Source organism: Chiloscyllium punctatum, chromosome 9 (assembly GCF_047496795.1).
Source record: "Chiloscyllium punctatum isolate Juve2018m chromosome 9, sChiPun1.3, whole genome shotgun sequence".
NCBI lineage: Eukaryota > Metazoa > Chordata > Chondrichthyes > Orectolobiformes > Hemiscylliidae > Chiloscyllium > Chiloscyllium punctatum.
Genome location: NC_092747.1, coordinates 59,518,935 through 59,530,892, shown reverse-complemented (window position 1 = coordinate 59,530,892; position 11,958 = coordinate 59,518,935). Strand labels below are relative to the sequence as shown.

The 11,958-nt window shown below is 39.1% G+C and overlaps 1 protein-coding gene across 1 annotated transcript in view; it reads right to left on the bottom strand.

Moving 5' to 3' along the window:
• Positions 1-31: 31 nt before the first annotated feature.
• Positions 32-11,958, bottom strand: part of LOC140481442 (TBC1 domain family member 8) — a 101,730-nt gene continuing 89,803 nt past the window's right edge. Inside the window, exons 14-20 of the mRNA XM_072577617.1 lie at positions 10,779-10,877; positions 8,708-8,776; positions 7,956-8,196; positions 7,693-7,758; positions 3,498-3,587; positions 1,802-1,899; positions 32-610 (exon numbers count right to left, since the gene is read on the bottom strand). Coding sequence (XP_072433718.1) covers positions 182-610; positions 1,802-1,899; positions 3,498-3,587; positions 7,693-7,758; positions 7,956-8,196; positions 8,708-8,776; positions 10,779-10,877 — 1,092 coding nt within the window. The 3' untranslated portion in view covers positions 32-181. The remainder of the gene's footprint in view (positions 611-1,801; positions 1,900-3,497; positions 3,588-7,692; positions 7,759-7,955; positions 8,197-8,707; positions 8,777-10,778; positions 10,878-11,958) is intronic.

The following is an 11,958-nucleotide window of genomic DNA, read 5'->3' as shown; positions in this document are numbered from 1 at the left end:
GGGACAACTTCATGGATTACACACTTTAAGCTACCACAAGTACTCAAATGAATTTATTCAAAATTGCACATACAATCTGTAAACTTGACATTGTACCCAAACATTTAGAACAACTGAGATTTATTTACAGTAGAATTATGGTTTCAACTGCCAGCGTTGAAACAAATATACATTCAAAAGGCTAGTGGATTGTCTGATTAATTCTCTGTTGATACTGATTTGCTTTTGCGTGAAGGAGTTTACTTTCTACAGCTACTGATCTTTCAAAAAAGTTCACCAAACATTGTTCAGTCAATAGGGAAGCCAAAATTTGTTCAAAAGACACACTCCAGTCATCCTCTCCAGGCTGTGAAGATGTAGGTTTATTTTTCAGACCCATATCTGCTTCTGCAAACACAGCATCTACTCCATCGGTAGGTGTCAGTGCTTCAGTTTCTTTAGAACTTGCTGGCAGTTCGGAAATACTTCCTGAACTACGTATCCTTTGTCCTGCCTCCCCAATCTGGAGGAGGAGAGTGGTGACTGTAGCAATTGCTTGGTAAAGGTCGTTCTCTTCTGGGTCTTCTCGAAACATACTGTATAATGTCTTGCAAAACTGGATGAACTCTCTCTGCATGGGATTATATTTAAAAAAACTAAATTATTGCATAGTCAGTCACCAAATCCACAACTCGACAGGCCAAGTACATAACGCAGGTATTTGCACACTTATGTACTAGAGTTTTGTTGTTCTCAAATACTAACCTGCAATTCGTGGGCTACTATTATTTCACTTCGAATCAAATTTGAACAGGTAATTTGTGGGAGTGGGGGTTGGTAGGAATAATAGACAAAACAGTTAATATTCTCAAGTATTTGGTTGCATTTTCATTTGTTGCAGATATTGAAATCAGTCAATTCCAATTTCAGTATAAATTACTTTAAAGATAACAAATTGCTGATCTATGTAACCAATGAAGCAACTTCTTACTGGACTTCTGATTTTTAGGTCTCAGCCAGGCAGAAACTGGGTGAAAGCAAGCACTGTAGTGTCTTGACAGTAACATATGGTTGCAATGTAACAATGAAACTACAGCAGATGTACCTATAGATCAGCATCCCTATGTTAGTGGATTGGCCAAGGTTCATAGGACAGTCAAATATGTTTAATATCAATCTTTAAATCTTTACAACATACATCAATGGTAGGCAATTGATTTTCCTGGCCAGCCACATGGTGAAAAGAAATTAGGAGCCTCTGCCATGACTTTGTAGCTTGGCAGTATAACACATACATGAAACTTGCATTATCACAACAACTGGGACTATAGCCAATACGGATGACATTAGTGCTAACTGCACAGTTTTGTCCCTATTCCAGCTGGTGTGGATTTGGGATCTACTGTATTGTACCCTTGGTGGAGGTTGAAGTGATATTTTGGCAGAGAAGGAGCAGTTGGATAAAAAGTCAAAAAGACACATTGGAAATACAAAATGGTGTAACTTTAATGTAAATGCACTGAAAATTAGCAGAGTTCAGTTGTTGGCACTAAAATGTAAATGATACATTGTCCACTGATTGGGTGCAGCAAGGATTGAAATCAATAATATTGGGATTAAAGGGGGACTAGCTGCATAAACATTAATTCCTTTTCAGATACGACCAACGGTTTTGTATTTGTGGTTACCCCCATTCCTCTAGTGCAAATCTTGTCACTCCCCACTGTCCCTGAGTTAAAGGTATTCTGGCACTGCCTACATGTAAAAACAAAAGTAAACTTTTCTAAGGTTTAGATTTCTGAAAATTAAATGACAAACATACCTGGTTCATCAACGGAAGATCTTTTGTGGCTTCCTTTTTTCTTTTAACCAAATCTTCAAGCATTTTTTTCAATTGGTGTCGGTAATTGGTTGCTCCACCTTTTAAATAATAGTTGTTTAATTAGTCCATGCATCTATACACATCAAGTGTAAACTAACCAGTGTAGCATTTTCCTAATCACCCCGTTCAGAGATATTGCACATTTTTGGCGCATGTGGGACTTGAGCCCTAACACTGTTGTGATTAACTTATGGGGTTTCACCATTTCAAAGATGCTCATTACAAAATTTAACCTCTTAGACCTGGTATTGTTGGGAACAGCCCCAGCCACAGCCACATAACAAAAATAATACAAGAGCTACAGGTTTACCATAAGTAGAAACTTTGTTTTTAAGGTAGATTGTGATAAAGGTTTGTAATAATTATTTAATGATGGATTTTAGGTTTCAGTTTACAGAGGTAATGTTTTCTTAGTAAAAACAGGTCAAAGTCAAATTTGATCTGTAAGTTCAAACATTTCCTAGACAGCATGTCACTTAAGTTAAATGACTTATCAGCTGAGAGCTTAATTGGTAACTGCAAAGTTGAGGTTTTAATGATTTACTAATTGGCCCCTGACCATCTATTTCCATGTAAGTTGGGTTTAGAAAAGAGAAATGGTCCTTCTGCTGGTACGACTTGTCATTTGTAAAAATCTTTAGGCAGTGAGGTTAGTCTCCAGATTTTGAGAGCTCAAGGAAATTCTCTAGTTTTATTTTTGCATATTTGTTCTGACAGCTAGTCTATTAAGCCCAGGTTTCACTCTAGAATCTTTTTTGTCCAATATTACCAATCATAACACTGGAAATATACAACCCCAACAACACTATTTATTTGAATACTAACTGCCATCTCGACATTTTATGTTCCTATTCTTGGTTGAGGGGAGCCTGGTTTGTCATTCACAAGACTTCAATAAAATCATGCTTTCATAGGTTTGGCATCTGGGTATGGCCTATTTGTTGTCCCAGTGAATAAAAATTCCAGTCTTTGCTCTGTCACAAATGTCCCTTTAAAAGCATTTTTCCATCAACCTTCATCTTGTGTCAATTAAAGTAGTGCCTGCCTCGCATTCTTCTGTATTAGGGGGTGGCATAGTGGCTCAGTGGTTGGTACTGCTGCCTTAGTGCCAGGGACCCAGGTTTGATTCCAGCCTCGGGTGACTGCACATTCTTGCTGTGTCTGTGGGTTTCCTCCCACAGATGTGCAGGTTAGGTAAATTGGCTATGCTAAATTACCCATAGTGTTTAGGGATGTGTAGGTTAGGTGCAGTACTCCGGTAAATATAGGATAGGGGAATTGGGTCTGGGTGGGTTACTCTTCAGCGGGTTGGTGTGGATTTGTTGGGCTGAGGGCCTCTTTCTATGCTGTAGGAATTCTATGATAGTTATAGAGGCCTGTATTCTTGTTTAATATGGTGAGTTTTTCTTTTAAATTCATTGTGTGCCAGTTTGGCAGGGTTATGCAACTGGCTGCATTTTTGAACAGCTCCTCTTGATTCCCAGTCCTTCCAAAACACACACTACTGGATCCAAAGTATAGACTATTCCCCATCAGTCATTTTGAGTTACAAAGTAATATTTCTGTTTCATAACTTTGGATGACAGTTTAGAGAAAAGCTTCATTTTTTTGCATAGACTAGTAAATATGCACTTGCAGTTTGATTTGTTGAAGTAATCAGGTTGGACGCTGGAAGCGAAGGTAGTTCTCAGAGGAGATAGGTTATCCATGTCATCATCATTATAGGCTAGGAAAACAAAAGCAAGAATAAATTTAAATGAATCAAACTGCACCCATTTAAAATTTAATGTTGCATATAATTGAAAATGACAGGCATATGTGGAAACTTAATAAATGCATATTTTGATACGATATCAAAACAAGACTACATTCCAAACAAACTGTCAGGAGAGTTGGGGGGGATTAGTGGTAATGTCAGTGAACCAGTAATCCAGAGACACATGTTCTGGGTCTAATCCTACATAGCAGATGGTGAAATTTGAATTTATCAAAATGCTAGCCTCATGGCAACTACATAACCATGGTTGGTCATAAAAAGCCTTCACTAATGTCATTTAAGGAAGGAAATCTGGCCCTTTTGTGACTCCAAATTCCACAGCATAGAATTACCGAAATAACAGAATAAAAAAAACGGTGCTTTTTCCCAAAATGTCTTTCAACAACCTAAATATGCTTCAGTGGTTTTTCACCAGTGAACATCCCAGGTAGGCAAGGAATTAAGTAACATCCTTTCAAGACGCTCTCCGTGCAGAACACCTGCGCAACAATCAACAGGGTGAGCCGGGGAAAAAGTAATTGAGCAATTAATACTATGCAAAGCCACGAGTTTTTAAAAACCAGCTTCTCAGTAGATTTCTTACTGTTAACTTACCAACTTAAAACAAAACTTGTGTTTACATAGCACTTTACATGAAGCAAATGTCCCAAAGCATTTTAAGGCCCCTCTGGGAAAAAAAACCTTGATGTTAAGTTCGACCACTTGAGATCCAGAGCGAGCTAGCCAAGTGGATGCAAAATTAGCTTGACAGTAGGAGACAGCGGGTGGTGGTGGTGGGTTGCTTTTTGGATTGGAGGTCAGTGATCAGTGGTGTTCTAACAAGGATCGGTACTGGTCCACTATTGTTTGTCATTTATATAAATGATTTGGAGGAGAATATAGGAGGCACAGTTTGTAAGTTTGCAGATGGCACCTAAATTGGTGGTATAGTGGACATTGAAGAAGATTACCTAAGACTGTGAAGAGATCTTGATCATTCGGATCAATGGGCTGAGGAGTGGCGGATGGAGTTTAAATGTGAGGTATTGCATTTTGGTGAAACAAATAAGAGCAGCACTTATACAGTTAATAGGGCCCTAGGGTTCAGGAACATATTCTTTGAAATTTGTCACAGGTAGACAGGGTGGTTAAAAAGGTATTTAGCATGCTTGCCTTTATTGCTCAGACCTTTGAGAAAAGGAGTTGGGATCGAATATTGAGGTTGTACAGGAGTTTGGTGTGGTCTCTTCTGTAGTACTGTGTGCTGTTCTGGTTAAGCTGTCATAGGAGGGATATTATTAAACAGGAGAGGCTACAGAAAAGATTTACCAAGATGTTGCTGGGAGTGGATGGTTTTAGTTAGAAGGAAAGGCTGGATAGGCTGGGACTTTTTTCCCTGGAGCAAAGGAGTTGGAGGGGTGACTTTACATAACTACATAAAATCGAGGGGCTTAGATAAATTGATTAGCGAAGGTTTTTTCCCTAATGTGGAGGAGTTCAAAACCAGGGGGCATTTTTTAAAAGATGAGTGGAGAAATATGTAAAAAGGAGATGAACGACAACTATTTTGCACAGAATGGTTAGTATGTGGAATGAACTGCCAGAGAAAGTGGATGCAGGCACAGTACATTTAAAAGACATTTGGATAAGTACCTGAAGAGGAAAAGTTTGGAGGAATATAGGCTAAACAGATACGTGGGACTAGTTTAGTTTGGGAACATGGCTGGAGTGGACTAGTTGGCAAAAACAATGACTGCAGATGCTGAAAATCAAACACTGGATTAGTGGTGCTGGAAGAGCACAGCAGTTCAGGCAGCATCCAACGATGGACTAGTTGGACCAAAGGATCTGTTTCCATGCTATATGACTATAAGCTAAAGGAGTAGATATTAGGGTTAGTGACCAAACACCGATGACAAAAGGAAACAGGGGGGTTTAGAGGTGGGGAGCATAGACTAGATGGCAGAAAACCCAGAGGCCAATAAAAGACCAGAATTAGAGGAACAGAGTTTGTGGGGAAGGGTATCTATTATATGGCTGGATGAAAAGAGATAGACAAGGACATGTGAGACAATGAAAGAATTTAACCACAAGGATAAGATTTTTAAAAACTTGATGCAATTATAAATATAAGCACAGAAGCAAATTACCCAGGCTTATCCTCCCCACAGAAATCAGGGTAGAATGTAATGTGGTCAACCAATGCATCATTGGTCTACATTCATCCAACAACAAAATTATGAAGGATAATACTATTAAAACAGTATTTCTCTCCAATAACCTGCTCACCAACACACACCGTTCATCGTTGTGACAGTTTGGTCCAGATCCAAGTACAGCTTTGGTCCAAACCAAGACAGCTGTGGTCACAGTGACTACCCAGAACATAGCGGCAGCATTTGACAATGTTACGGCTGTCCAGTAAATTTGAAGTCGTGGGAATTGAAGGAAGAGTTGGTACTCTCTACTAACTGCAGAGATACTATAAAGGAAGATAGTTATACTTGCTCAAGGTCAATTATCCCAGCTCCAGTATATTGTTACAGGGTAAAACTGAAAAGAACTGAATCAAACAAAAACAAAAGTTACTGGAAAAGCTCAGCAGGTTTGGCAGCATCTGTGCAGAGAAATCAAAGTTAAGGTTTCGGGTCCAGTTATCTACCTCAGAACTGGAAACTCTGTTCTGAGGAAGGGTCACCGGACACGAAACCTTAACTCTGATTTCTCTTCACAGATGTTGCCAAACCTGCTGAGCTTTTCTAACAATTTCTGATTTTGATATTGTTATTGTTGCAGGAATTCCTCAAGGTAAAGTCCTAGGCCTAGTCATCTTCAGCTGCTTCATCAATTAGCTTCCCAGAATTGGAGTGTTGAGTTCTATTCTCACCACCTCAGATACTCAGTTGCAACTGCCCATATTCAACAAGGCCTGGACAACAGTCACAATCTGGCAAGTAACAATTATGGCACACAAATATTGGGCATGAGTCATTTCCAATAACAAAATCTAATTCCCTTTGATGTTCAATGGTTTTCGTCATTACTGAATCTCCTGAAGTCAGCATCCTGGCGACTGAACATGTAAATACTACGGCAACAAGAAGTGGACATTTTGTGGTACGTGGGTTACTTCCTGAAAACCCAAAGCTTTCCATTATTTACAAGAAAAGTCAAAAGCATGACAATACTTTCTAAGCCAAAGTAGCCCTATTGGATTACACATCTATTGCCTTTCACACCCATACATTCACTCTCTCCACCAGCAGGGTGCAGTGCATGCCAGCTATAAAATGCCAAAGGTAGTTCAACAGCAACCTCTGACACAATAGATGCAGTTATAGCTCCATCTCTAGCTACAAGTTTCTTCTTAATCTCACACCATCTTGACTTCAAATTCGACTAACATCACTGGGTCAAAATTCTGCAATTCCAAACTTAACTACTTAACTGCATGTAAGAGTAACTTCACTACACAGACCGCAGCAGTTCAGGAAAAGATGGGAAACAAAGTAAATTTTTGCTTCAATTATTGCCTTTCATGATCAACAGTTATCGGAAATGAACCAATATTGTATTTTGAAGGAGGATTGAGGGATAAATGTTGACCAGGAAATCAGGAATAACTCCTATATTCTTAATAATAGCACTATTGGATGTTTTACACTCACTTGAGGACAGGTAGGATTAACATCTCGTCCAATAGACAGGAGGACGAGAAAATGACGATTACCACCAGCTTCTCAAGGGTAATTAGGATTAGGCAACAAATTCTAATTTACCCAACAATGTCAACTTCCCATGAATGAATAAAATCAATGACAAAGGTGATTGGTAAGTGGAACAGGCTAAGGTAAGCAAAGATTTAGAGGATCTTAAGTTCACATCTACATTTACAAACTAATAAATCATAGCAAGTACAAATAAGATGAAAGCTGATGTCTCATTAATATCATGCAAGCAGTACAAAAATCAGGTATAAAATTTAAACTCAAACAGGGAATTTACTAACTGCACTGATGTGCATTTAACAACTTCAGCAACAAATTTACTAACTTTTCTTTAAGGATTACTTTACCTGGTGGAATGTGCAGCCTGTACAACAATCTGAGTTTTTCACTGATGTCTCCATAGTACATTATTTCTATGATATAAAAGTAAAATACTTATTCAATCAAGATCTTCTCTTCTGCATTCTCCGTACTGTCAACACAAAGCAAACTTTTTTTGCAGCTTGAATATTTTGTAACTAGCACAAATGATACCAAGATTTTAAGCAGACAGTTCATACATATCTACATTAATTAACTCTGCATGAGAGAGAGATTAAAAAGTAGTTACCTAAACAACTGACCAATTCTTTAAAGTCAATTAGGGAATCTTCATTTTCATCTAGTATGCGGAATGTTCTCTGGGCTAGAAGATCTGTATGGGTACCCCACGTCCAGGGGCTTAGAAGATAGAAGAGATTGCTGAACTGGAAACAATTTATTCTGTACTGTTCCAGATATGGGAGGCTGGGATCATGATGCCACACTGCTGAGCCATTCCCACCCCAGTAACAACTTAAAAGATGTTCTCTCTAGTTGAAAAAATAAGATAAATATACAGTTTAAAAGCAGAGTAAGAGGTACAGTTTAGAACATATTTTTACAAATTGTTCCATTCTAACTAAAGATTGCAATGCAATTTCTTTCTTTTGCCAGTTCCCATTGCAGACGTTCCACATTCATTACCAAAGAGGCTATTTTCCAAGTGACATTCTTTGTAGGTACTGAAATGGTCTTTGCAGTCAAACATTATCATTTAAATCCAATAGGAACCAACCAACCAGTTTGCCAATTTCTACAATAAAAACAACAGCAGGTCTCTCAATCTTGAATACTTTCTTATGAGTAACTGAGTATCATTAGCAGAGGGCCTAGTTACACTTCAGAATTAATATTCATGTGAAGAAAATGCCACCAATTTTTATTTCATAAGGTGTCCATGTAGAACTATAACCACAGAAGATTCAGGAAGAACTCATTAACCTTCAGAATTGAACATCTGTGATTGAGTCACTTGAAATTACCAGCTCCCGTAAAACTCACCTTGAAAAGGTCATAGAGGTCTCCAAGCCCTTCAGTACTAAATGAAACTTCTGGTGCCACAACTCTAAGCTGCAAAATTATATTGAAGATGTTAAATTAGCTCCATGGCCTTCCATTAACTGAGAGGCTAAACAACTTTTAAAATCATTAATAAATGTCTAGAATGCTTAGAAAACTCAAATGCACTGTCCCTTTCAACTGATTTGTTTTATCCTTTATATTTTTTATTTAGTTTAGCTCCATTGTTCAACAATTAGTATAATCTGTTCTTCGTGCATTCTGATAATACATGATCTAGGAGGCTGCAGGATGACATGGATTGGCACCTGGTATTGACGAGTACTTCAGGAAGGACAGGAAGCTGGGAAAGGTAGAGTGTTGACTCTGTTAATTAATGGTTGTAATGGAGGGATGATGTGATTTCAGAAAAAACAGGATGTGGAAGCAGTTTGGGCAGAGATGAGAAATGATAATGACCTCATGGTCACCAAATGAGAGTGAAGCATAAAGGAGGAAATAATGAGATTGGTCAGAAAAGCAAAGTGAGAATCATGAGGGCCGTGTCTCTTTGGAACTCTTCCTGAAACAGCAGAACAAAGCAGAGTCGAATATTTTTAAAGCAGAGGTTAATAGATTCTTGGTAAGGAAAGGGTGAAAGATGATCAGGAACAAGTGCGATTTTGAGGTTACAATCAGATATGCTGCGGATCTTATGAAATGGAGAGCAGACAGTCACCTTCTCGTACATCTGTGCCCTTGTCCTAAAAATGTGGAGGTTATAGGTTATTAAAAATACTATTGAAGGAGTCTTGACAAGTTACTGCAGTGTACATCAGGTAGGCACAGATTACCGCCACTTTGCATCAGGTTTATAAGGAGTGAACGCTTTAGGGAATGGACAGGGTGCTTATCAAGTGTGCTGCTTTATTCCTTGATGGTGTGAAGAATGTTGTCAAAGCTGCAGTCATCCAGGCAAGTGGGTATATTCAATCACATTCCTGACTTGTACTTAGAAGATTGTAGTCGGGCTCTGGGGAGTCAGGAGGTGAGTTACGCACTACAATGGTTCCTAACCTCTGACTTGCCCTCGTGGCCACAGTATTTATTTAGCTAGTTCAGTTCAGTTGCTGAGGTAAAAACAATGACTGCAGATGCTGGAAACCAGATTCTGGATTAGTGGTGCTGGAAGAGCACAGCAGTTCAGGCAGCATCCAAGTAGCTTTGAAATCGACGTTTCGGGCAAATAGCTACTTGGATGCTGCCTGAACTGCTGTGCTCTTCCAGCACCAGTTCAGTTGCTGCTCAATGGTAACCCACAGAATTTTAATAGTAGAGAATTCAGAGACAGGAACATTAAGAGAAGATAAGTCACATTCTCTCTTTTGGAGATAGTTTTGTTATCAAATGTTACTTACCACTGAGTAGCCCAGCCCAGGATGTTGTCCGGTTCTCACTACATATGGACACAGACTACAGCCTACTGAGAGTTTTCAAATAATAATGCATACTGTGGAACCATCAGTGAACATTGCAGTTCTGACTTTATAATGCAAGGGCAGGTCATTGATGAAGCAGTTGAAGATGGTGGAGGCAACCTTGAACTGACATCACTGGCATTTAACCACAATCACCTCCCTTTGTATCAGGACTGACTCCAAACAGAGAAGAGGCTTACCCATTCCCATCCCCTCCCATTTTGTTAGGGCTCCTTGATGCAAAGGACAGTGATTTCCACCTCACATCTCCAACCTAGCTCTTTTGCACGTTTGAATCAAAGCTGCAATAATGTCAGAAACTGAGTGATCCAGCAGGACCCAAACTGAGCATCAGTGAGTGGGTTACTGTTATCCAAATTCCACATGATAGCTCTGTCAATGACACACTCTATCACTTTGTTCATGAGCAAGTGTAGACTGATGGATCAGTAACTTGCCAGATTCGGTTTTTATCTGCTTTTTGTAATGACTTGAATGACTAAATATTCAATAAATGATCATCACAGAAGCAATGCATTAAAAAAAAACAACTCTGGTTTTCTTTTAAATCACACTAATTGATGGTGTAAACTTACTACATTTTGTTTAGTGGTATCTTCTAAGTTCTGTAGCACTCGTATTCTGTGTCTGCAGCGCATTTGCTCGATTTGTCCTACATGAAGCTGTCCAAATTTCTGAATGTACAATAAGAACAGATTCAAAAGAAATTAGTGTGCAATGTAAAATTGTTTTCGTATTCAAGATAAATGGGCAGAAAGGGAGAGCAAAAGGAAGAGAGGCTGTAGAGATCAATTTTCAACTCTCGAAATACACTGTACTGAAACCAAATATTCCCAGGTCCATTACCAGTGTTGTGAACATGCCGTTGATCTGGGCTAACCCACTATGTAACGTGGAAGCATGATTGGAGTGTTTTTGGGACAGCAACAAAGTTAGAATGCATAGAAAGGTCAGACTGTGAGCAACCATTCTAACATTCATCCCTTCTAACAGGACTTAAAAAATCAGGAGAATTCAACAGGACAGACTTTCAAAATATGAAACCAGATAGGTCCAACACACCACGCTTCTATGGATTACCAAAAATACACAAACCTGGGCCCCCCCCCCCAAACCCATAGTCTCCCTATCTGATACACCATCATACAAACTAGCCAAGGAACTCCACCAAAAACTAAAACTCCTAACTAAAGTTTCGAGCCACTCCATTCACTCCACCCAAGAATTCCTGAACACCAAAGACACCAAGATAAAAGAGGATGAAATAATGGTATCCTTTGATGTTACAGCCCTTTTCACATCAATTAACAATCGACCTGGCATCACTACTAGGAAACCCAGGATCATAAATACCAGACAGCACCAACTTTATCAGCAAAGACAACATCCTCAAGCTAGTGGACCTGTGCCTCATCACCCACTTCACATTCAATAACAAAACCTTCAAACAAGTCAACGGAACACCCATGGGATCCCCAATATCAGGGTTCATAGCAGAAGCAGTAATGCAGAGACTTGAATAAACAGACCTCCTGTCTATCCAACCCAAACTTTGGGTCCGCTACGTGGGTGACACGTTTGTCATCACAAAACAGAACAAATTAGAGGCAACATACAACTCCATCAACAATAACAAACAAGCATAAAATTCACAAAAGACGAGGAGAACAACAACAGACTCCCATTCCTAGACGTGACAGTTGAACGTACAGTCAATGGAGAGCTTCAAACCAGTGTCTATAGAAAAACAATAAG